The 24875-nt window shown below is 41.3% G+C and overlaps 1 protein-coding gene across 1 annotated transcript; it reads left to right on the top strand.

The window, feature by feature from the left end:
* Positions 1–605: 605 nt before the first annotated feature.
* On the top strand, positions 606–23844 carry ppp1r7 (protein phosphatase 1, regulatory (inhibitor) subunit 7). Its single transcript, XM_048542229.1, has 10 exons — positions 606–717; positions 1819–1932; positions 7933–7988; positions 10067–10132; positions 12653–12783; positions 15871–16033; positions 18488–18604; positions 19174–19278; positions 20408–20494; positions 23394–23844. Exons 1-10 carry the CDS (start codon positions 666–668, stop codon positions 23568–23570), a joined length of 1068 nt encoding a protein of 355 aa, XP_048398186.1. The 5' UTR covers positions 606–665; the 3' UTR covers positions 23571–23844.
* The last annotated feature ends 1031 nt before the right edge of the window (positions 23845–24875 follow it).

The raw sequence follows: 24875 nt of genomic DNA, 5'->3' as shown, positions 1-24875 counted from the left end.
CTTGCATTGTCTACAGCCAACTCCATTGACTCCACACTCAAAATGGCTACAGCCTTTCATTGACCACAGCCCGACATTTAAATCCAGAGTAGAAATCCTTGCTGCTTAGGATGAACTGAAATGTTTCACTGACTGCGGCCCGGCATTAAATGCAATATTACATTGACTGCAGCCTGGCATTAAGCTGTGCTTTTGCATTGACATCAGCTTGGTATTAACTGTAATATTGCAATGACTGCAATTTCGCAGTAACTACAGCTTGACATTGACTGTCATTTTGCATGTACTATGATATTGCATTGACTGCAGCTTGGCAATTAACTGCAATATCATATGAACTGTAATATTGCGTGTAGTACAGCCCGGTATTAACTGCAATATTGCATGTAGTACAGCCTGACATTAACTTAATACTGCATGAACTGCAGACAGGCATTGTCTGTGATATCGCACGGACTGCAGCCCGGTAGCAGTGCTGGTCACAATGACCCATCGGGCCAGATCCAGGCTGGCACACGCATGCGGGGACTGATGCCGCGGCACGGCGCTGACCCCGCCTCTGGCCGAAGCCTAATGGTCAATGTCGATAGACCCGCCCTCCTATTGGAGGAGGGAAGCTGTCAATCCACAACAGGAACTTCCGGTGTTTTGGGGCGGAGTAAGGAATGGCGGAGAACGGTGGGGAGCAACAGCATCAACAACAACAGGCTATGGAGAGTGAGTGAGGGGGTGGACGAAGGATGAGGAGAAAGAGGGAGAGGAGAGTGTGGGAGGAGGGGTCTTGTAAGGGCCGAGGTTGGGGAAGTTGAGCGTGGGGAGTAAATAGTGGGGGAGGGCGCAATGATGGGGAGAGTGAGTGATTTGGATGAAAGCGGAAGGTCTAAGGACAGGATAGGGAAAGGGGAACTGTGAGGGAGAAGGGGAGGTCTGAAGGGAAGAGGGAAAGAAGGTGGATGGAGAAGGATAGTAATAGAAGAGAGAAGCTTGGAGAGTGGGTGAGGAGAGTGTGTGGGGGAGGGATAGTAAGAGAGTAAGGAGTGTAGAGTGTGAGGCAAGAGGGAGGAGAAAGAAATTTAGGGGTGGTAGGTAAGGGGGTGGGTAGCTGGAGGGGAGTTCAGGGATGCGGTGTTAAGGATGAGTAGTAGGGGAGCAGATAATCGTGGGGGAAGGAGCAAGCATAGAGACTAGATTGAGGACTATTAGAGGTGGTAGCAGGGGCTTGTAAAGTAGATGTGTGACATGTGGTGAAGGATGTGTGGGTGGGTAGGTAGGGAGGGATGGCATTCAGGGTGTGCATGGGAATGAGAATGGATGATCTGGAATATTTGGGGAATGGTGTTAGGATTGGGGTGAGAGAGAATCTTGAGGGGCTTGTGTTGGGTTATCCTATAGGTGGCCGAATGAAGACTTGCTGGAAAGGGGCAGGGATAGAAAGTAGGGAGTTCTAGTAGTAGAATGAGGTCAGGAGCATGACTGGCTGTTGGAAGAGGGTGGAAGACAGCGTATGAAGGGCTGGGTTGCATATGTACACATGCGGGGCTGAGGGGAGGTAGTGAGGATCTGCGAGGAAAAGAGTCAGCGTGCACAGCCGAGGGAGGATGATGACTTTGGGATGTGTAAATGGGGAAAGGATAGCAATGAAGGTGATGGAGTTGGACATAGGAGGGTGAGAGAGGGGCTCTGAGGTGATGGAGTGGTTTGGTGAGGGAATGTGGTGAATTGGTGGTGTGACTGAGGGAGCAACAGCCAAATTGCTTTGATTGCTTACAGGATGACATTTTCAAAATGAAATAACAATTGCCATGTCATGTTTGATAGTTGACAGACGTGTGGAATCTGAAGAGTCTGGTGATGAAGAAGGGCGAAAGAAAGGGATGATCGATGAGTTACCTCAGAGTATAAGATTGAGGGGAACTGGAGGGAGCGCATCAGGTACCCAAGTTCTGTAGTTTTATGTTTGGTGCATTTACAAAGCTCCAATGGCAAACATGGATTTGTTCCAAAATGCCTTCACCTGACCATGCTGCTTTTAAGATGGGCAGTACTGTAATTGAATCTGCTGCCCAGCCTCTGTCAGATTTGCTGCCAGGATTCATGCCAAAGTTTCTTGAATTTGATATTTCTTTTCCTCCTCCCCTTGACACTTTGACTTCTGATGGTCATCTTGTTGCATATTAAGTTGCTATCACCAGCTCCTCACTTGAAGTATGGCCTTCATCTGTGTCCTGGGGTACCTCAGCGTACCTGCTCACTGCACAAAGGCCCCTTTATATCATGTGATTTGTTATAAACCTGCCCTTTTCTCTTTTACCCATGTCTGGCATTCTCTAACTTTATTTTTGCCCGTAAAATTTACAAGAGAAAGGGCAGCAGCTTTCGGGTTTCAGTTGCTCTCCATCTTAAAATAATTTGGAAGTTAAAAGTAAAAAACTGGAAATTTGAAATAAAAGAATTCTCTAGATCCAGTAGAATCTGGAAAGAAAACAGTCTTGCTACAGAATGAGGAGCTATTACAGATGCGCAGTTTATAAAGAATCAGAAATTCAGTCAGACTTTGTGCTAACTTATTAAAGATGCTGAAGTAGTCCCATTTTCCTGTCATTCTTCCATTTCTATGCAATTTGTTTTGTCACTGCAAGTATTTATCCAATTCCCTTTTGAACCATACTAAAACTGCTTTTGCTAGTCTTTCTGACAGTGCAGTCCAGATTTTACCGTGTGGTCAAAAGTATCGTGTCTGTAGTTTTTGACCCCTCGCCCTCTTGTCCTTAACAAGTTTGGCCTATGTGTGAATCCAGACCCACAGCAATATGATTCACTCTCAAATGCCCTCAGAAATAGTCTAGCAAGCCGCTCAGTAAAACACTTTGGTGTTCCTACACACTGTTCTGTAACAGTGTAAAAGGCAGCTTCCCCACCACCTTTTCCAGGTATGTATGACAAAGAACAAGAATAGACCACTCTGTCCTTCAAGCCTGCTCTGACATTCAGTAAGATCATGGCTGATGTGATTTGTAACCTCTTCTTCACCCCTACATATCTTTGATAATCTCTCATCCCTTGGTAATCAATCATCTGTCTACCTGTACCATTAAAAATACTTAGATTATACACCCATTACTGAATTCCAAAGACCACCTGAGAATACAAACCTAGCTTGTCTAGCCTTTCCTCATGAGGCAGTCGGTTCCATCCAGATATTAGTGTCGTAAACTTTCTCTGAATTGTTTCCAATGTGTCAACACCCTTCCCTCTGTATGGTGACTAGTACTGTACGTGGTACTCCAGATGGACACTCACGAATGCTGTATATAACTGAAGCATAACCTCCTACCCTTGCATCTGATTCCTCTCTAAATCAAACATAACATTCAGTTATCTTGCCTGATCACTTGCTGTATCTGCATACTAACCTTCTGCTTGTCCTGCACTAGGTCTGCAACTCAGAGCTCTGCAACCCGTCGCCATTTAGATAATATCCTTACTTTTCAATTCTTTCTGTCTTCGTACAAATAATTTATATAAATTGTAATTAGGTGAGGCACATCATTTGTGACATCCTGCCAGCTTGAAAATGACCCAGTTATTTTTATTTGCAGCTTCCTGTTAGCCAGTTAATCTATCTGTGCCTGCGTTACTGCCAATTCCATGAACTTTTGTTTTCAGCAGTCAACTCTGTTGCGGTACATTATCAAATACTTTTCAGAAATTGAAGCTCATTATATCCGCTGGTTCCCCTTTATCCACAGAACAAATTACTACTACAAAGAATTCCAATAAGTTAGTCAAAAGTGATTTCCTTTTATCAAAACCGTGTCGGTTTTGCCATAATTACCTTGAACTTATCCAGTGCCCTGTTATAATGTCTTCACTAAAGCTTCTAACATTTTCCCCATGACAGCTATTGCAAGTGGTTGGAGATCAGCATAAATGATGCCATGCCAGCAATGCTCCCATCCAATGTATAAATTTTCTTTAGAAAAAGTGCATAACGAAAGAAAGAAAAAATAAAGCCCCATATCTATAAAATTAATAAGCTGTAAGTGGATTAGATTGAGAATGGGCAGGTCTATCCCTTGTGGGCTGCAGAGTCTAGGGGAAAACCATACTGTCTCCTCTTCACCCCAACACTCCAGCTTTTCCTTCCATTCCATATGCAAAGTTCCAGAGTTTGCAGATTAACTTTGCTATGATTACTGTTTGCCACTATATGTATTGTCCTTATGTTACTTGTGTATTATTATGGTGAAATTCAAATAATTGATTGAAAGAAAACTCATCAGCTACAACGTCATGCCATACAGTCACATGATGTCACTCTTATTTGTTCAAAGATCACCCTCACCCAGACTTCTGCTTCCACTTGCCCTAGTTTCCCCTCCCCAAGAGATAACTGTGCAAACAGGAGATGATAAACAGATGGAGGACAACATAAGACTAAAAGAGATGCCACAGGAAAAATGAAAGAGCATGTACAAGTCCAGAGAAATTGTACTGTTGTGTATATGTCTCAACATCAGTGTGTGTAGTACCATTTGACCACTTTCATTGGGCTGGCAGTGCTCACCTAGTTCCTGTAGTTCAGCGCCTCTTGTCTTGCAATGATGAACTTCAACGATATCACAGCCATAATTGTTTATGAAAGGAAAGTGTTTAGCACACCTTGAGAGTTGCGATTGCAATTGAAAGGGCTGGTGATACCAGAGGCATGCAACAGTTGGCTCGGAATAGACAACAGAAAGAAGGGTAAAACCTGAAATGTTGACTTCTTCTTTCCTCCAGATACTACCTGGCCTCCTGTTAGTCTGCCTTGGATTCCAGCATCTGCAGTTTTTTTTTGTCTCTGAAAATCACCTGTTTGCCAAAACTACCATGGTCCAAATTTATGTGAAGATTTGTATGTGGCAACCTAAGCCCTTTCCACTAAAATTGCCTTTTGCCATACTAAGGGTAATGTACCATATTTCTTAATATGGGGCAACATTGAGTTCAAGACCTGTTCCTTCAACTCTCTTCAACAAGACGAGTGAGAGCTTTTGTAAAGCATTCATTGATATGATATGTAAACAGTCTGAAATGTGTTCTGTTTCAGCGCTAACCTCATTCCCAGATATGTTTGTTTATGCAACAAATTTCTGCTCTTTGGCAGTCACCTGTGGTCCTCTACTCCCAGCCAGGTTAGGTGTTTGGCATTTCAGGTTTGTGGGCAGTTTGGCTGGGGATGGCTTGCCTGTTTGTTCTGGTGCCTTCCTCCTTGTAGAGAGATTTCCAAGGAAAGTTGAAGGAGGACTGTTGAGACAGAACCTTCGGTGAGTTTGAAACTTAAGTTGCTTATAAGTACATAATGCTATTCATTATGCAGGTCCAAAGTCTTGGGTCCCCTGTACCATAGTAGGCCAAATTGCACCAATCTCAAAAAGCTTCATCTGGATATGAGATATTTTAAGGTATTCAGTTGTTGCTGTCACTTGTACCTTTTGTGTGCAGGCTTCTTGCTTTCAGTACATTCTGGGTCAGTAGACGTGTCATGTTTTAAGTTGAGATATTTGAAACTAATTTTAAGGTACATATTTACAATATAGACAGCTGCATTATAATATCATATTTAAGTAGAGTAGATGGTTGTACTTTGGCTGGGCAACTTTTAAGTTTTCTGAATCAACAAGGAGCTCCCATCTAACGGCAGGTTGTGCCTCCTGAAATAACCCTCTCCGTACTGTCAAGCAGACTTGAGGCACCTCGGTTCTTGCCAATGAATTGTAACAAAGTGATTATCTCCTTAGGTGATGTCACCTTGTCTTGAGGCCGTTTCCATTATAAAGCTCCACTGTGGACCCTCTCTAGAGCAATACTATTGTAAAATGTCTTTCTCTGGGTTGTTTTGATCGCTCATAAACCCCTGTTCTCTCTGCATTCCCTAGTTTGTGCTTTCCCACTCCCCAAACTTTCTGCTTTGTCAGTTTCCTGCAGGGAAAAATGGGCAAGTCTTTTGCAGAAGCAAATGAGACAGACACTGACGACGGTTACCACAAGCAATCAGATGATAGATAACAAGAAAGCTGAAGCAAGTAATGGGATCAGAGAGGACAGGAAATAAAATTAAGTAGAATGATGGGAAAGAGGTGGTGGAATCAAAAGGAGAGGGATGTGTTAATAGAGATGGTTAGACAAATAGTGAGAGGACATAAAAGTACATGGGGGGGGGGGTCTAACAACTACAGCGTGTTGTGTTGGTGCACTGGAAATCAAACTCTGATAATCTTGGGGCCATCACAAGTTAAAGATTTTAAAAAGTATGAAAAGGTTTCCCAATCCATTTATCTTCTAGACTCAGTTAAGCATAGACTAGGGTTTATGTACTTAACAAGAATTACTATTTACTTATAAGTATTTAGACCTGCTACAGGTAAACAATTATGAACTATTGGCACATAACTACTGATTAAAATTCTAATCCCATTATCAACTCACCCGTACACACATGCACCCTTTCAGAATGTGGAAAAAGAACATGGGTGTTATGGATGTAGGGAAAGATCAGGAGTGCAGGTCGGTGGTTCATGAGATGACACTTTTGAACTTGTGCTGGTCAGAATGCCAATTCTTGGTCATCCTTTTCCAGATGTTCCCACTGTTTAGCATGAGGCTTGCTTATAGGAAGTCTCTGACTTATAAGCTTAAAGTTACAGCTTACAGCAACTGCTAAAGGAAGACTGAAGTGGTTTCTTCAGTCTTAAATCTCGCGACTGTACACAATCCCTTTGTTCCAGTTTGCCTTCAACCCCGTGTCTCTCAGCTGCTAGTTCAAGCAGTGGTTAATCTGTCTACAATGAGCATCAGGTTGCTTTCAGATGAACTTGCTGCCCTTAGTTTTAAGACACATTTCTCATTTTGCAATTAAACATAACAGAGGAGGGAAAGAAATAAAGACTTGGTCTTGACAGTAGGAACATGAGAAAGAATTGCGCATATGGTTCCTCGATCTTGTTCCAGTCTTTGTAATTATGGCTTCAAGGCTACCCTCCCCAACCTCCTTCCAAACCATCCCACCCTGTTTTCAGTCAGTGATGGAATGTTGGTCACTTTCTGGCTTAGAGAATTCCAAAGAGTAGCAACCCTTTAAAGTGAAGAAATTTCTCCTCTTGATCCACAGCATTCGGCCCTTATCCTGAGAAAATGACCCTTTGTTCTTAAATCCTCCTTTTCCAAGAAGGCAGCAACTTGTCTACTCAATGGCCTTCTAAAGTAGGGTTGCAGTTGAAGTTTTTGGGTTCGACATTTCCATCGCAGTAAGGCCACTGTAGGCATCCAACCAAGGCATACCAGCTATGCTCCCTCTTCAACAGACCCCACTCTATGACCTCCCCTCTGCTGTCTTGTCAGGCCTCCCCTACCCAATTCTCCCTGTTAATCCTTCTAACCACCCTGGTTGGAAAATCTGTGCTGCAAAATCTGGAAATTAGAGGATATTGCAGATGTCAACAAAGAGAAGAAGAAAAAGCAGCCTGGCAAATAAAGTGACATGTTAGATGATGCATACTCGTGTATTTGAAACCAGTAAAATGATAGATAGTATGAGAGTACCTATTCCTGCATTTTCAGTTGTATGTAAAGATTATGATATTGACAGTTTAGATCCAGGCATGTTAGCAGTGTGATGGATAAAGAAATTTGTGCGGAAGAAATTGAAACTGAATTGCAAAAAGAAACAGTGGGTTTAATAGTCTTCCTTTTCTAAGAAGATTAACTGAGCAAGCCTGACCTGGGGAACTGCTGGATTGTGACCAAGAATCTATAACCCAAGTTTGCCTATCAAATGTTTCTGAATGAAATCCGTGAAGAGAGATGTGTAATTGTCTTTGATTTTGTATTTCAGTACATAAATATTAATATTGATTAGGCTAATAAAAAAAATCCTGAATTCTATTTCAGGAGAACCAGATACGCCAGTTGATATTGACGCTATCATTTTGGATCCTGAAGCAGAGGTAAGTCACCTCTAAAAAGAGTTTTGCAACATTAAGAGTTGCAAATGCAGATTGTTGGATGAATTGTATTATTACTGCAGTTCATTGTTTTTGATTCACTTAGTCACTTTCATGTATTTCCTGCTGTTGAGTGACATTAGATTCTGAAGTAGGCTGCTGCTGTGAACCTGTTCAACTCTGGCAGAAGCCCAATCATGAGGTTTCAGTTCATAGCTGAATGTGAATTCCTCTGGTTGATGGTGCCTCTATTCACCTTCCTGCTTGCAGCAACAAATCCCAGGAAATCCTTTAGGCAAATCAGTGGCATTAACACTGCTGCATTACTCACTCAGTTGCTGTTCAGGTGAAGGCATCAACATTTACTGATCCTAGGAGGAGGAGATCACGTCATTTGTGAATTGAAATGGGTAAAGTGCTACTATTCCGCAGGCTGATAGGCTGATTCTCCATTCTATTTGTGCTTGGGAGTTGAGCAATTTTGGTTATTACCCAGCATTGGTTGGTTGTAACCACTGGATTACAACTTCCTCATATGTCAGCATGTAAGTCTTTGCCAATCCTATTTCTAAACATTCACCTGCTGATATTCCCTGCACATATTTTTTATACAAGTCCTTCCAAATCAAGTCCCATTTTCTTTTTATTTAAACCATTTCACTAATCACCCTATTCAGAGATGTTATTACACAACTCAGGAGCAGGTGGAACTTGAACCTGGGTCACTGCACTGACCACAAAAGCCCCTTCAAGTAGACCTTCATAGCATTAGTTGCTAATGTACTGCAAATGTTATTCTTAGTGAGTCCTTTCATTAATCATAGCAATCTACAGTGTGTAATGCATTAAGTAATCTATTTGAGAAGCTCCTGTTTGTTGTTACTTGTATGTGCAGTACCAAAATATATCAACCCTACAGCCAGTTTGGCATTTCCTTTTGCACCCACGTGACCATTTCAAATAGGCTGTGTCATGTAAGCAAAGTAGAGTAAAAGATGATCTGATTAGTATGTGAAGTGCTCTAGTCCTGTTCCAGTGAACTGAGTTTGAGACTGGTAACCTTGAACTCTGAGCTTTATGGAGTAACTGCTTATGATAAAGAAGTATGCTGTTATTGAAGTCTTGTTTTCAAATCTATCAGATGTTATTTTAGATTGTGACAGAAGATTGTTAATACAACATTGGTGTAGTTCAATTTTTCTTTTTGGAAAATTGTGTTCTAGTTTCAAATATTGCTGTTAGAAGTACTGAGGTCCCAGTTAAAGTGCCTAGTCTAAACTCTGCACCTGAATGTACGCTTGACTTGTTCAGTATATGATCGAATAACTAATAGTCAAAGAAAGAAGGGGTTTTACTTCTTGTATTTTTGGTGACCGTAATAGATCTCAAAAGTCTTACGACCAGTCGAGTATTTGTTTTGTGTCCGGAAGTGCTCTTACAACTGAAACTTGTTTTTTTCCATCACCAAAGCGCCTGCCAATGGACAGTTGTGAAATATTCCCTGTAATATGGAAATTGCAGCATTCAATTTGCTCAAAGTCCAATGAATGTCAATGTGATAATGACTAATCTGCACTGTATTTGTGATGTCATTTGAGGTGTTGACATTGACTAGGATGTTGGAGGCTATTACCCTGCTCTTTTTTAAAAAAAGCAGTGGAACCTGAACCACAACTTCTGTATTTTGGTGCCAATGCTGTCCGCTTTCAAGTGTTTTAACTCCTAGAACTCCTGCAGGCATTCCTCTGGGGAAGCAAGGGTGCATTGCACGTTAAGTCTGCCTTCCCTTTGTAAGGCTTATTTTTCTTTTAAATGCATTATTTTTGAAAGGTCATATGGGAACTTTGGGACCTGATTGTTCATTGCACGTTGCAGGTCCCTGGATGTACATTACTGCAGTTGCTTGTAAATCATTGCCCTTTTGAAGTGATTATGATTTCGCACGCAATAAGTTGTCAATTAACTGCAACTTCTTAATGTTCTCTCCCATTCTAGTTATATATTCCAAGTAAGCAGTCTTGGATGATGGATTTTGGAGCAGTTTTCACTTCAATGCAGCTGATTATTTTGTGCTTTTCTAGGATGTTGATCTCAATCACTGCAGAATTGGAAAAGTAGAAGGATTTAATGTACTGAAGAAAGTGAAGGTGAGATCAGTTGACATCCCAGGTGTAGTAGTCCATTATTTTACCACCTCTCCACATCTTAATTGTTTCTGTTTCCAGCCACTGGATACATTGCTGCTTCGTGATGATCGGTAAAGACCCTTAATAAAGTCTTCACAGATGACTTATCATCATGTCTAAGTACTGTCACCTCCATATCCACTATATTCCCTGTCTCTCTCAATCTCTGATTTGTACCTTTCCTGCTAATACATGAGGTAAGTATTCGGTGGAAGGCAAGAAGTTAGGCATTGGTATGTTGGAGGTTTTACTCGAATCTTAAGAGGAAGCCAACATATAAAACTCAATACATTGTACATCAGAATATCTGAATCATGGGGTCTTTAATACACTCCCCACACCGCTCCTTTACCTGGGTATTTTCTGCAAGAAAAGTTAGGTTTTCAGTTCTCTTCTTGACAACTGCTCAGACCTGCCATTGCCTATGAGACTTGCAAGTTCTCTTCAGTTCTTCCGAAATGGAGTGACTGCAGTCATGCTTGTGCATTGATTGGAGCAGTAGCGTGTGAAGCTGAGTCCAGTGGTGAGATGGCTGCTTCAGGTTTGTCACGTTACATGCTGGCCTACCTCTGGGGTTTACTCCCATTCCATTATTACCGGCTATGTATCCATGTACATCCAGCTTTGAGATTATTACAGCATTGCTGACAAGAGTTGGATATTTGAAAATTAAGTGGAATTGATCCTTGATTGATGCTGTGAAGGCTGCTGTTCTGCTGAATTTCTGCCTATTACTGTATTTTGCTGTGTAGTAATTCTTTCTGATATGTTAGGACTGTGCCAATTTCTGAGATTTTCTTTTAAACCCTCCTGGTTGAGATCAGCATTTAATTCACTTGTTGTGTCCTAGCATTCCTGTAAAATTTGCTTTTTGATGTGCTGCGTTGACAACCTGTTTCACTGTGTATTACATGTTACTGGTCCAAGAACGGGCTCCAAATTTGGGTTCCCCTGCTGTCTGTTTTGTTTGAACAGGTCACTGCTCAGGAATGCTGGTCTCAAACTGGATGGTTCTGAAGCTAACTCGATTCCAAAAACTAAACCCGCCCTGGGAAATTTTCCACGCAGTGGGAATAAGATGTAAATTTTGAGGTTCAGATCAAGAAATATGCAGAAATAGTTGCCCACCCAAAAGTATAATCAGTTGTAAAAGTAATGTAATAAATCAAAATCCACAAATGGTGGATATAAACGAGCATGATTCTCTACGGAGAGCTTGAAAGATACAAAAACATTGCTTCCTCTGTATAGCTAGGCTAATCACTCAAACTAGGTGTCAGTGAACAAAACCAGAAATTGCTGGAAAAGCTCAGCAGATTTCGCGGCATCTGTGAAGAAAAAAAAATCATAGCTAACGTTGCGGGTCTGGTGACCCTTCCTCGGAACTGGAGGAAGTTCTGAGGAAGGGTCACCGGACGTGAAACGTTAACTTTGATTTTTTTTTCTTCACAGATGCTGCCAGACCTGCTGAGCTTTTCCAGCAACTTCAGGTTTTGTTCCTGATATACAACATCTGCAGTTCTTTCATTTAGGTGTTAGTAAAGTCTGTTGACAATATCTGCCATCAAGTGTTCATGCTTACTCAGATGTATTGTACTGAATCAGAGATTAGAGGAGGTTGACACCAACACTTGTTACATCCTATGACCCTACATGAACTCTAACGTTAGCCAACATTCCGTTCTGTTCTGTTCTGTTCTGTTCCTCATTGCTTTGGTATATTGACTAAGTCAAGAGACATGAGCAATACTGTTGTCCTTGCACTTTTTTTTACCAGATATGCCTATTTGTAATGGTTATTTAATTAAAAAAATGAAACAAATTGCAAGCTTTGTACTGATACCATAGTTAGTTAGCCCATGAGTGTATCCCATGCTTAAGTCTTAATCTTCGGCTGGTGACAGAGCTGTGTCACTGTACCTAGGACCACATTGTATCTTTTGCTGACAATCACCTAGGTATTACACCAATACCAGTAGAATTGCATGTTACATAATTTAAGGCTATTTCATTCCTTGAAAGCACCATGTGGGACACTGAATTGTAATTAATAGGTAGTCATTTTCATGTGTTTAAGGAATTTAAGTCACTGGCCAATCAGAGAATCAGTGCTAGATTGATATGTAGATGTGAACTCAGCTTGATATTTTAATTGATGGATTATTTAAAAAATTGAAGTTGTCTATATCAGGCAGTCAAAGTAAAGTCTTGTTTTTTAAAAATTGCATTCCATCCATGGGATGTTACTCGTACAGTTAGTAAATCCTTTAATTACCTACCAACTCTGTTCACATTGCATGCATTCACAGCAGAGCACGCATTTATGTTTCTTCTCTTGATGCCTGACATTCCTTAAATGTTGCTCTGGATGTGATAACACAACTAATCCAGTTGTAATAATAAGTATACATTTGTAGCTGGGTATTTCAGTTCTGGAATGCTGGCCCCTCAAGTGCTTCCTGGTCTCTGGGTTTATCCTAGGTACTGTGTCTTCGTCAGAATCTCATTAAGACGATTGAAAATCTTGAACATCTGATAACACTCCGGGAGTTGGACCTGTATGACAATCAGATCCATCAACTAGAAAATCTCCAGATGTTAAAGGACCTTGAGTAAGTATTAAAACCAATTAAATCTGTTTCTTCAGTGATAATTCCATTGCTATGCTCTAGTTCTTTATGTAGGAATGTACTGTCACAAAGCCATTACAGCGAAGGAGTAGGTCATTCTACCCATTATGTTACCTAGAATAATCTAGTCCCTTTCAGTTTCCCTGCTGTATCCTAACGATCCTGTAAGTTCAATTTCCTCAAGCAACCATCCAATTTCCTACTGAAATCAATAACCTCCTCTGCTTTCACTACCTTCCATTGCGACGAGGGATCATTACCACTTGATGCTACCCCATCCCTTCACTTATCTGTAGTTCAAAGCCTTAATTCTGTATCCTGTTTGTCTGTTCAGCTCGAGGGAACATCTCCTCTTATTTGGCTTATCAAATCCTGCTATAGTCTTGTACACGTGTCAGAGCTTCCCCTCAGTTTGCAGTGTCTTTTCAATAGTTCTGTGGAGAGCAATTCCAGCTTATAAATTAAAAGCAAAATGCTGCGGATACTTGTAACAAACAGAAAATGCTGGAGAATGTCAGCAGGCATGGTAGCTGTTTGGGGAGAGAAACTTAACATTGAGCCCACTGTGACTTTAAGAACTGAGGGTAAAGATTGAAAAGAGACCTAAGGGGTAACTTTTTCCCCACAGAGCGTGGTCTGTGTTTGGAACAAGCCGCCAGAGGAAGTGGTGAAGGTGGATACAGTTACAACATCTAAAAGGCATCTGAATGAGTATATGAATAGGAAGAGTTTAGAGGGATATGGGCCAAATGCTGGAAAATGGGACTAGCTCATTTGGGATGTCTATTCGGTGCTGACAAGTTGGATTGAAGTGTCTGTTTCCATGCTGTGTGCCTCCATGAAAGGGACTGAGAGGGAGGAGGAGCGAGTACAGTAGGTGAAGGTGCCCACAGCAAAAAATGACGGGAGTGTTTTGGGGTTCTGAAGAAGTCATTGGACTCAAACGTTAACCTTGGTTCTCTCTTCAGGTAGAACAGTACATCATCAAGAGAAGGTTATAGAGTCTGCTTGGGGAAATAGTCAATAGATGTGACGCTGGAAAAGCTCAGCAGGTCAAAAAACATCTGAGGAGCAAGAAAGTCAATGTTTTGGGCCAAACCACTTTGGGAGGGGGGGGGGGGGAGCCCAGAAGTAAATAGGTTTGGGGTTGGGGGAAAGGAGGGTGGGATGGTGATAGGTGCAGGTAGGGGCATAGTTTAAAGTGAGTGGGCAAAAATTGAATAGATGGAGTACAATGTGGGAAAATATGACCTTGGTCTCTTTGGCTGGAAGAATAGAAAAGCAATAAACTATAAGTGGATGTAACAAGGTGTAGAGCTGGATGAGCACAACAGGCCAAGCAGCATCAGAGGAGCAGGAAAGCTGACTTTTCGGGCCTAGACCCTCCTTCAGAAAATAAGTGGAAAAAGATTGTGCGACTTGGTAAAGAAGGGTCTTCTAGAGAGTGTACATGAGTGTACATAAGCTTAGTTTACAGGTACAGCAAATGGTTAGGAAGGCAAATAGAATGTTGTCACTATTGCAAAGGGAATGGATATAGAAGTAGGGAATTTTTACTGCATCTGTGCAGGACTCGAGTGAGACCACATCTGAAGTAGTATTTAGTTTTGTCTCCTTAAATGAAAAATTATACCATTTCTCTGACAATACTTCCGAGAAGGTTCGCACAACTCATTCTTAAGATGAAGTGCTTATCTTAAATGTTGAACAGGTTTTGGAGTTCAGAGCTTGTTAAAACATAAAATGTCAAAAGATTTGATAGAATGCATATACAAAGGTATTCCCTCACTTTTGGTGCGGAGTGGGAAGTGGAAGAGACAGGAAAGATAGAGGATGTCTTTAAGAATAAGAGATCTCACTTTTAAATCAGAAGGAGGGAGATATTTTCTCGTATCAATAAAGTTGTGGCATTCTCTTCCCTCTGAAGGTAGTTAAGATTGCACCTTTAAAACTAACTCAGCCTGAATTAAATTTTAATAAACAATGGGGATGGGTTATGGGGTCAAATGGGAAAGTGTAGCTGAGGCCGTCACCAGATCAGCCATAAATCTGTTCCAAAGAAGTCATGTTGGACTCAAAACATTAACTGTTTCTCTCTCCACAGATGCTGTCAAATCTGTTGAAGTTCTCCAACATTATCTGTCTTGATGTTGAATGGTGGTGCAACTTTAAAGGACCAAATGCTCCTATTCCGATGCAGCATTTCCTCTAATTTTCTTTCCTGCTGCTTGGGTCTCCACAATTCATGTTAAATAGTGATGGCTGGAACTCGACGTCAATATTGCAATCCATGTGCTGGCACCAATCACATGCGGAACACCAGAGTGGCTGCATGCAGAGCCGTACAACTTGAAGGGGACATTATCCTATGTTCTGGGCCTTATAAAGATTCTGCATAACTTCCCTGCATTTGTATTCACTCCCTCAATGTATGAAGCCCAGGTTCTCGTGTACTTCTTATTTAATCTCTCGTAATTGTTCATTCAGCGCACTCTATTCTCAAAAATACTTTTGAACCGTGCCAAGCAGCCTACATTTTGTTTGCCTGATCCTTTTGAAATACATCACCTCAAACTCCAATGATCACTTATCTGATGATTCGATTAACTCATTCAGCCTGCACTTGATTGATATCGTCTTCACTGTTTGACAGATCTCTAAATTTGCCTTTAGTGGATAAGGTTTCAGATCAGGTGATTGATTTCAGAAACAACGACAATTTGTGCACCCATTAGGTTATAGCTACAATCCGTCCATTGTACCACAGATATACAGGTGATTCCTTGCAAAGGCTGGTGTGGGGCCACTCCCCAGGAATCATCAATGTCCAAACAGATTCCAGAGATTGGTGGAACGCTAATAGAATTTCACAATAGGCAGCAGCTGTTTAATAAACTATTTATTTGGATAGAGAAAGCCTGAAGGTTTCATACTGTATCACCAATGGCCGCGTTTCTTAAGCTGAGTTAGCATCTCACTTGGAAACCTTGACTGTACATTGCAGAGATCGACACCTTGGTTGGGCTGTAGAAATGGAGTGATTTCTTGGTACCTTTCTCTTCCCTACAGGATTTTGGATCTCTCTTTTAATATTGTGCGGAAAATTGAGGCTCTTGAGTCTCTGACCAAGCTTAAGAAGCTCTTCCTTGTGAACAACAAAATCTCAAAAATAGAAAATATCAGTCACCTGGATCAGCTGGAGATGTTGGAGCTCGGTTCAAATCGTATTCGGGTAAGCCCAGGCTGGAGTGGTCACTGGGACAGACCAAAACCAGGAAATGTGAACATGTGAAAATCTTATCTCACTAACTTGAAGTTTTTGAAGAGGTAACAGAAGGCTGATGAGGGGCAGACTGTTGATGTGGTATACATAGTCATCCAAAAGGTGTTCAACACAGTGCCCCGACAGACTTGAAGAAAGTTGCAATGTTGATACAAAACAAGCTGAGAGATAGGCAGCAAAGAAATAAGGAGGTTAATTAGAATTTTTCAAGCTATCAGAAGTTTGTGGTGGAGCTCCCCAGGGGTCACGTTGGGGACCCTTGTTTTCCTTGATGTATATGAATAAGCTGGATCTTAGTGCAGCAGGGGACAATTTCCAAATTTGCAGACAACTCAAAACTTCAGGTGTTGTAAGCTGTGAGAAGAATATTGTGAACTTCACCGGCTTGTCAGTACCATTGGAATGGGCGATAGGTGGCAGGCAGAGTTCAATGCAGAGATAATGGGAACTGCAGATGCTGGAGAATCCAAGATAACAAAGTGTGGAGCTGGATGAACACAGCAGGCCGAGCAGCATCTCAGGAGCACAAAAGCTGACGTTTCGGGCCTAGACCCTTCATCAGAGAGTGTTAGAGATATAAAGTGTAGAGAATTGTGAATAACTGGACTGCAGCTGTCAGACTTCGAGGTAAAGAAAACTTTTCATTTGTGATATCACAGAGAGTTAGTGCTAACAAAGGTTAGATATCGAAGACTCTGCAGGAATGCAGAGTTACAGGATATTTATAGAAAGAGATAAACAAGTCAGCATGACAGAACAGTGATCTCTTTGTCCAAAGCTTAAATGTTCTCCAGAAATCTCATCTTCCTGAGCTGCAGGCATTACTCTTTTGTTAATGTTTAGCTAACATGCACTTATTTTACTGACAAGGGCAAAAATGTGATTAGGTTTTACTAAGAACTGGGGGGGTCGTGGGTTGAATACTGAGTTGACACTTCCTTTTAATGTTCTGTCTGTCACATAGGCTTTTTGCCTTTTTGATGCTGACTTTTCTTGAACCTTCTACAACATGCTAATTTCTTCTGCACAAAGAATGTAGAGAGACAGTATAAAGTAAGTAATATTTTTAAATGAAGTACAGGGGAAAAGAAATCTGGGTGCTTATATTACAGTGAAGGTAGTATGACGGTAGACAGAGCTGTTAATAAAGCGTAGCATATTTTCGGCTTTATAAGTAGGGGCATAGAGTACAAGTGCAGAGAGGTTATGATGAACTGCAAAGGTGAAATGTAGGTGGTACGTTTGCAGATGACATGAAAATTGCTGTGGTAAAGAGCAAGAAGAAGGCCTCAGATTGCAAGACAATATTGATGGGCTGGTCAGATTGGGAAAATAGTAGTGCTTGGAATTTAATCCTGAAAGATATGATGTGTTGCATTTTTGGAGAACCACAAGGGCCAAGGATTTTACAACAAGTGGTAGAATCCTGTGAAGTACAGAAGATCAGAGGAATTTTGATTTGCATATCTGTAGATTGTTGAAGACAGCAGGACAAGTAGATATGATGGTTAAGGAAGCCTCTGAGATGCTTGCCGTTATTAGTTGAGGTATTGAACGTAATATCAGGGAGGTTATGATGGAGCTATATAAAATGTTTATTAGGCCAGAGCTGGATTACTGTGAGCAGTTATGATCACCACACTATAGGAAGTATGTAATTATACTGCAGAGGAGATTCATCATGACATTTCAGTTATGAAGGGAGACGAGAGAGGCTGAGGCTGTTTTCCATTGAGCAGACAAGGCTGGAGACTGACCTAATTGAGGGGCGTAGATGGGAAGAAAGCTTGGTCCTCAGTGGAGTCCAGAACCTGGGGAAATAGATTTAAGGTAAGGGGCAGGCGATATGAAAAGAATTTGAATATTCATTTTCACCCAGAGAGTGATGGGTATCTGGAATCTACTTTTGGAAAGACTGGTGGAGGCAGGAACCTTGCCACTCAAGAAGTATTTAGATGAGCACTTGTAACCATATGCTGTACAGGACCATGGGCCGGGTAGGTGAAAATAGGATTCAAGTTGATAGGTTTGGTGATTGATGTGATGGGCCTTGTGGAAATTTAAAACTGGGAAGTACAATTTCAAAAGAATTTCAAAAATCTTCTATTAAAGGCAGCAAAGAGGTATTTCTTCACTCGGTGGATTGCTTGCCTTTGGAATTCTGTTCTCCAGGGAGTGGTCAAGGCTGGATTATTCATTGTAGTCAAAGCAGTACTTAGAGTTTTGATCTGCAAGGAGTTGAGGATTGTAGAGGCAGAAGGAAAGTGGAGTTAAAGATGCTAATCAAATCAGTCATGATCTTATCGAATGGAGGAACAGAGTTAAGCAACCAAATTTTTTTCCTATATTCAGAGAGTCTGGTTTAGAAGACAGTAGAAGTAATTTTTTTTTTATTTTTCACAGGTCATAGAAAATATTGAAAATTTAAAGAAACTCAGCAGCTTGTTTTTGGGTAAAAATAAAATCACCAAATTACAGAACCTGGATGGGCTGACGAATCTCACAGTTCTCAGTATACAGGTAATTGCTCACCATGAAAACAGAGTTACTCATCATTGAGTACATTCAAACAGAGCTGTTCCTTTGGAATCTAACACTGAGCAATGCAAGCCAGCATTCCAGGCTGTAAGTTGTGTTTAGCTATGTGGGCTTGTTACTTGGAGGTGTCACTGGATTCATTTCAACTCTTAACTAACCTTGCAGCCAGTGGATGATCCAGACTGAGCAGACTCGTTTACCAGCGCTGTACGTTTGGAAGTTTTGTGTTTTTATAAGGTTTACCATCTGCCATGCTCTTTAGCATACTGGGTGCCACAGAAATGTGTCTTAAATCTGCACCTAACTTTCCTGATGCCTACTTGTTTTTAGCCATATGATACTCGAGTGCAGCATTCATGTCAAGTAGAAAACAAACGGAAAAAAATCTTTGAAGCTTAGTTAGGAGAAGCCTGTTGATGGCTTTGTTCTTGCCAGATACTTTGCTCAACAGAAGTGAACTTTCAGGGATTAACCTGCTGCTGAACTGTACTGACTTGTTAATGCTTCTGTGCAGATAGTTAGTTTGAATGCACCACTACCTTTCCTTGCAGAGTAATCGGCTGACGAAGATAGAAGGAATGCAAAGCCTGGTCAACCTGCAGGAGCTTTATCTGAGTCACAACGGCATAGAGGTGATTGAAGGCTTGGAGAACAACGTGAGTCCCTGTTGCAGACTGTTCATTTTTGGACACTAGTTAACACTTCATATGAGAAGGGTAGAACTAAGATAGTCAAAATCTTCAGTCAGTGCAGTGTCATGATACAGTCCTTCACACCTAATTCCAGGTTAGGTCAGAATGTCGTCATAATAAATTGTACATTTTACACAATGAAATGCGGGTGTACTCTTCCAGTGGTGATGTTTGAATGTAGGGTGAGTAACCTGCATTTCTGTAGTGTCTTTCGTAGGCTTAGGATTTGTCACTAGCTTCACATCCAATGAAATTCTTTATGGTAGTCACTTATATAGGAAACACAGAAAACAATTTTTACAGTGAAGTCTGTAAAATAGCATAGAATAAGTAATAGTGGCCCTGTTTTGGGTGAGGGATAAATGTTGATCAGAACATACAGCTGTCTAGATATTCCAGTAGTGCTGCGGGATCTTGCACTTTCACTGGGAGAGACGGGCAGGCTCTCAGTTTAGCTTCTCATCCTAAAGTTGGAGTCGCCTGACTGTACAACTCTGCCTCAATGCACTCATTGTTAAACCTGGATTATGTACTGAATTCTTTGACATGTTGAGCATGGCTCACTTGTACCCAGGATAACAATTGTAAGGGGTGTTTTGACCTTGACGTGAATTTTGTCTTGATCTTAAATCCTACATTTTTCTTTCCTCTTGTGTATTACGTATACTATAAAATTCACTGTCTGTAAGTATCATGTTGCAGTCAGTCTAGAGCTGTGGCTCTTTGGGTGGTGTCGATGGAATTCATTAATATTTAATTGAGATGTGGTCATCACTGGGAAGGCTGGCATTGCGTTTTGTACTGTGTCCAGGGAATGGTGGAAATTCCTAGGGATCAGTGCAAAGCTTTTTCACGTAGCAAGTGGTTAGGACTGGAGTGCAATACATTTATATGTCAGCCATCTGGCTTGTCAGAGTAGCCGTCAAGGGCTTTCACCGAGTACGGATCATATGCCAGTAAAGTCAAAATTCCACTGTTTACCTAACACAAGCTGGTGTGACTGCATCTGGTTTTCATGTTATTTACAAAGCCACTTACTGTAGACTACATTTCAGCCATGTTATCTCATTTCATATCTGTTTCTCTATTCCAGAAAAAATTAACAACTTTGGATATAGCAACCAACAGGATTAAGAAGATCGAAAATATCAGTCACCTGACAGAACTTCAAGAATTTTGGGTAGGTTTATTTAAGTCTTGAGTAAACATTGCAGTAGTGAAGAGTACCACCCCAAATTGACTTCCTATTTTAGAAGGATAGCTTCTCATTGAAATTGGCTTCCATATTGTAAGCACTGTTTTACACAGATTGGCATCTATATTGAAGAGTGAAGGACAGGGAACTAGGAAGAGGTGGAAGACTGACCACTAATTAATGATGGATGACCTAATTCGGGAAACTAGGAAATAGAAGCAATTTGAGCGAGAGAAAAGTGGGTTCAAGACTAGTATTTTAAACTTAAATACGGGACATTGTCAGGGCATGGAGGTAAAGCTAGCTAAAGTAAACTGGCAAGTTGGGTTAAGGAACAGGTTAATAGCAATGCAATGATAGACATATTCCAGAATGCTTAATAGATACATTTCAATATGAAAATACATATAATTACGCCAGACTGGATGGCAGGTCAAGCGCTTGGACCGAATATGAAAAATAGCAAAGAATGACAAAGATTCAGGTAAAATTGCCATAGTCCCACAGGACCAAAAGGTTGTGCGCTCATCAGAAATGAGTGATGGTGGTTTAAGCTGAGGCAAGAGGATTGAGTGAGTAGAGTCCTTCATTGTAACCTCAGCTGATGCAGGAATTGAACCCACACTGTGAACATCACTCTGAACTGCAATCCACCCAACTGAACCAACCGACCCCCTATTTGAAAGAAGATTGCTAAGGATGGAAAGTTAGCCATTGAGAGAAATCTAGCTCAAAATACAAAGCAGTTAGACTACTTACATATATTCAAAAGGGAAAAGACTTAAAGTGAGCATTGGTCCTTTTGAAATTAACTTTAAGGGATTAATGGTTATTGTGGCAAATCAAGGCCCATGGTGCAGGGGTAACATTGGCAAGGATAGATGGTTGGAAAGCTACCAGGAAATGGGAAGCATAAACAGATCATTTTCTGGTTGCAAAAATATAATGAGTTGTGTGCCATAGGCATCACTGCTGGAACTTCAACATTTTACAATTTGTATAAATAACTGTGATGAAGGAAGCACTTGCATGGTTGCTAAATTTGCTGATGACACTAAAAAAGGATAAGGGCATAAGTTTTGAAGTGGAAATGAAGATAAAACAGAATATTGATGGGTGAAGTGAATGGGACCTGCAAACAGGGAATGTAAAGTTCGCTTTGGTGGGAAGAATGGAAAAAGTAGAATATGGGGTAAACTGAGGATTGTGGAATCCTGAGGTGACGAGGGAGAGACTTGCCAAGTCTCAAAAATTATAATGCTAGTACAGTACATAACCAGCATTGCTAATGGGACACTCAATTTTGTGACAAGAAATTGAACATAAAAGTTAAGGACTTAATGTTTGTTATACAGGGCATTGGTTGGACCACATCTCGGGTACTGTATACAGTTTTGATCTTCTTATTTTGGGGAAGAAGTATTAAAAGAAAGCATTTTATCTAAACGTAAGAGATTGTAGAACACCTGAGGTTCAGAGGGATTAGATTAGATTCTCTACAGTGTGGAAACAGGCCATTTGGCCCAAAAAGTCCACACTGCCCCTTGAAGCATCCCACCCAGACCCCTTCACCTATAATCCGCTCACCCTGAACACTATGGGCAATTTAGCATGGTCAATCCACCTAGCCTGCACGTCTTGTGGGAGGAAACTGGAGTACCTGGAGGAAACTCACGTAGACATGGGGAGAATCTGCAAACTCCACACAGACAGTCGCCCAAGGCTGGAATTGAACCCGGGTCCCTGGAGCTGTGAGGCTGCAGTGCTAACCACTGAGCCAGGAGTTCTAGTGCATGAGTCTTCAAAGGGCAAGTATGCAGATACAATAATTAGGAATGCTAATGGATGTTATGGTTTATAACAAGGAGAATTGAATACAAAAAGTTATGCTCAAGTTGTACAGGGCTGTGCTAGAACATATCTGGAATACTGTGTACAGTATTGGTCATCTTATTTAATGAAGGATGTAAATGCATTGGAAGCAGTTCAGAGAATGTTTACGAGACTAATATATGGAATGTTATTCAGTTAGCTTAGGTGACTGAAAAGTTAGTTTGTGATGTAGAGTGATGCCAATAGCATGAGTTTAATTCCTACACCAGCTGAGGTTACCATGAAGTACTGTTCTTCTCAAGCTCTTTCCTTGCCTGTGGTGTGGTGACCTTCAGGTTAAATCACCATCAGTTGCCAGTCTCTAATTACAGCCCAGCCAGTTTGGGACTATGGTGACTTTACCTTACCTGGAATGGGTAGATTGTCTTTTGACGAAGTTCTGGTCACCCTGACATGTGGATGATTAAGAGGTGTCTTGCTTGAAATATAAAGTGGAGGAGGGGTGCAGTGAAGTATTCAAATACAAGTTTGATTTTAAAAATTTCAGTAAGCGTTGAGTTGATTGTTGGAATGAAGTGGGCTGTTTCATTGCAGTTGGTCCTGCTACTAGGTGTTAGCTCTGGGTTAAACAGAAAGTGAAGGTCGCATAGCCTGATTTACCCTGAGGAAATAGTTTGGGAGGAATGCATCAGTCGAAGTGGATGTTATTCACTGGACGTGAGCATGGAAGCCACATTTGGAGGGATTTGCACAGAGTTTGGGAACTGCTGAGCAGTGTGTGGTGGGGAGGGGATGGCTGGCTGTTACGAATGGCAGGAAGCTGATACCTGAGGAGAGGGAGGCATTACTAATATTTAGTAATGAAGTGGAGCTGATAGCACCTGCTGAAGATTTGATAGGCCTAATGGCCGCCTTCCATGATTATATCAGATTCAGGCCAAAGAAAGCATAATTTTATAACAAATCCTTAAATTATTCCTGTAATAACCAGTAGCCTTGAGACTGACTGTCTGCCTTGCGTTTGAATAGTTTTTCTCCCTTGAATTTTCAGATGAATGATAATTTAATCGAGCACTGGAGTGACCTTGATGAGCTGAAGAATGCCAAAAATCTACAGACAGTGTACCTTGAGGGTAATCCACTGCAAAAGGACCCACACTATCGGCGGAAAGTCATCTTGTCGCTCCCCTCTGTGCGACAGATCGACGCGACCTTTATCCGATTCTGAAAGAGAAGCAGCTCCTTATTACTGACTCATTTGGAGGAAGCTCCAAAGTTTTACTTGACTGAGGCTCTTAAAGTATTTGATAAAAGCACTAAATTATAGCTAAATAAGCCGATGCATGATTTTGTTATTGATTCCTGTCTGACATCTTGTATGCCGCAACCTTGCACAATTTCTAAGGTGACCCAGAACCTCATCTTTGACTTGTGAGGGGCAAATGAGTCTGTTTTGTTTTGTATGGAATGAATATTAAAGGCACTGAACTGCATGGATTGTACCCACTGTATGGTCTGCAATTCCAAAGGAAGTGGAGAAGATAGAAATCTTCACTAATGTGGCACAGAATGGTCTCAAAAGTTAGGTTACTTTGATGCAATATGACTTGGCTGCTTTGAGTGGGACTTGTAACCAAGAGCTTACCAATAACGGGCAGTAGTGCAGGCTGCCTGTAATATGCTAGTAGAATATTTGTGCTGGGTTGTGCTACGTGTAGGGACATACCTTATTTTCAGTTCCCTTGACTCACTCAGACACAGCAAGTTGTGTAGAATGTTCATTGTTTAAACTCTTTGCTCTCCTGTCTGCCCTTTCTCCATTGCTTCCTATCCAGAGTAATAGTTGGTGTGCACTTTCTCTGATGTTTTTGTCACCACCTTATATGCGTGTCTATGTCGCATAGCTCCTCTGAGCTAACCTGATAATGGCAGAATACTGAACTCAGGAAATGGTGGTTCCCAAGCTGGAGTGTGGTATGAAATGGGTACTCTGCATGGCTAGTGTGGGATACTACAGAAGCTGGTTCACTACGTTAGGCTACAGAAGGACTGGCCCTTGGAGCAGAGGGAGAAATAACTTGGGATGTGTTAGTGTGTGAAGAAATCTTCTCAACACTACTTTTACAATAATGAGTGCGGCAACATGATAATATTGCAACCTGGAGAACGAGGAGAGGCCCAAGGATTCTTGGTGTTACAGGCCTTCAGGAGTAGTGAGAGCAAGTAATCCTTTCATGTGTGATGCCTTAACATAAAAATAACTTCGAGAGACATGTTGAGTGTGCTTTGTTGCATTTTGACCTGAAATTTGATAAGCCCAAATCTAGCCCATCATGATAGAAAAGCAGTTCCGACATGTTGCCTGTGGATCTGCTATGTAGGAGTGTCACCTAACTCTACCTGGTTCTTGGAAGATGTCTCCTCCACTGTATTAGGGTTAATTTGCAATCTTAAACCTGAGGCTTAAAGTTTAGAGCTGAGACTGAATCTTTTCTCACTAACTTTGTTTAACACCCTTTCTGTAGCCAGTTAT

This window comes from Stegostoma tigrinum, chromosome 14, assembly GCF_030684315.1.
Source record: "Stegostoma tigrinum isolate sSteTig4 chromosome 14, sSteTig4.hap1, whole genome shotgun sequence".
NCBI classification, from domain to species: domain Eukaryota; kingdom Metazoa; phylum Chordata; class Chondrichthyes; order Orectolobiformes; family Stegostomatidae; genus Stegostoma; species Stegostoma tigrinum.
Note: the sequence above shows the minus strand (reverse complement) of the source record. Positions and strands in the feature narration are given on the sequence as shown.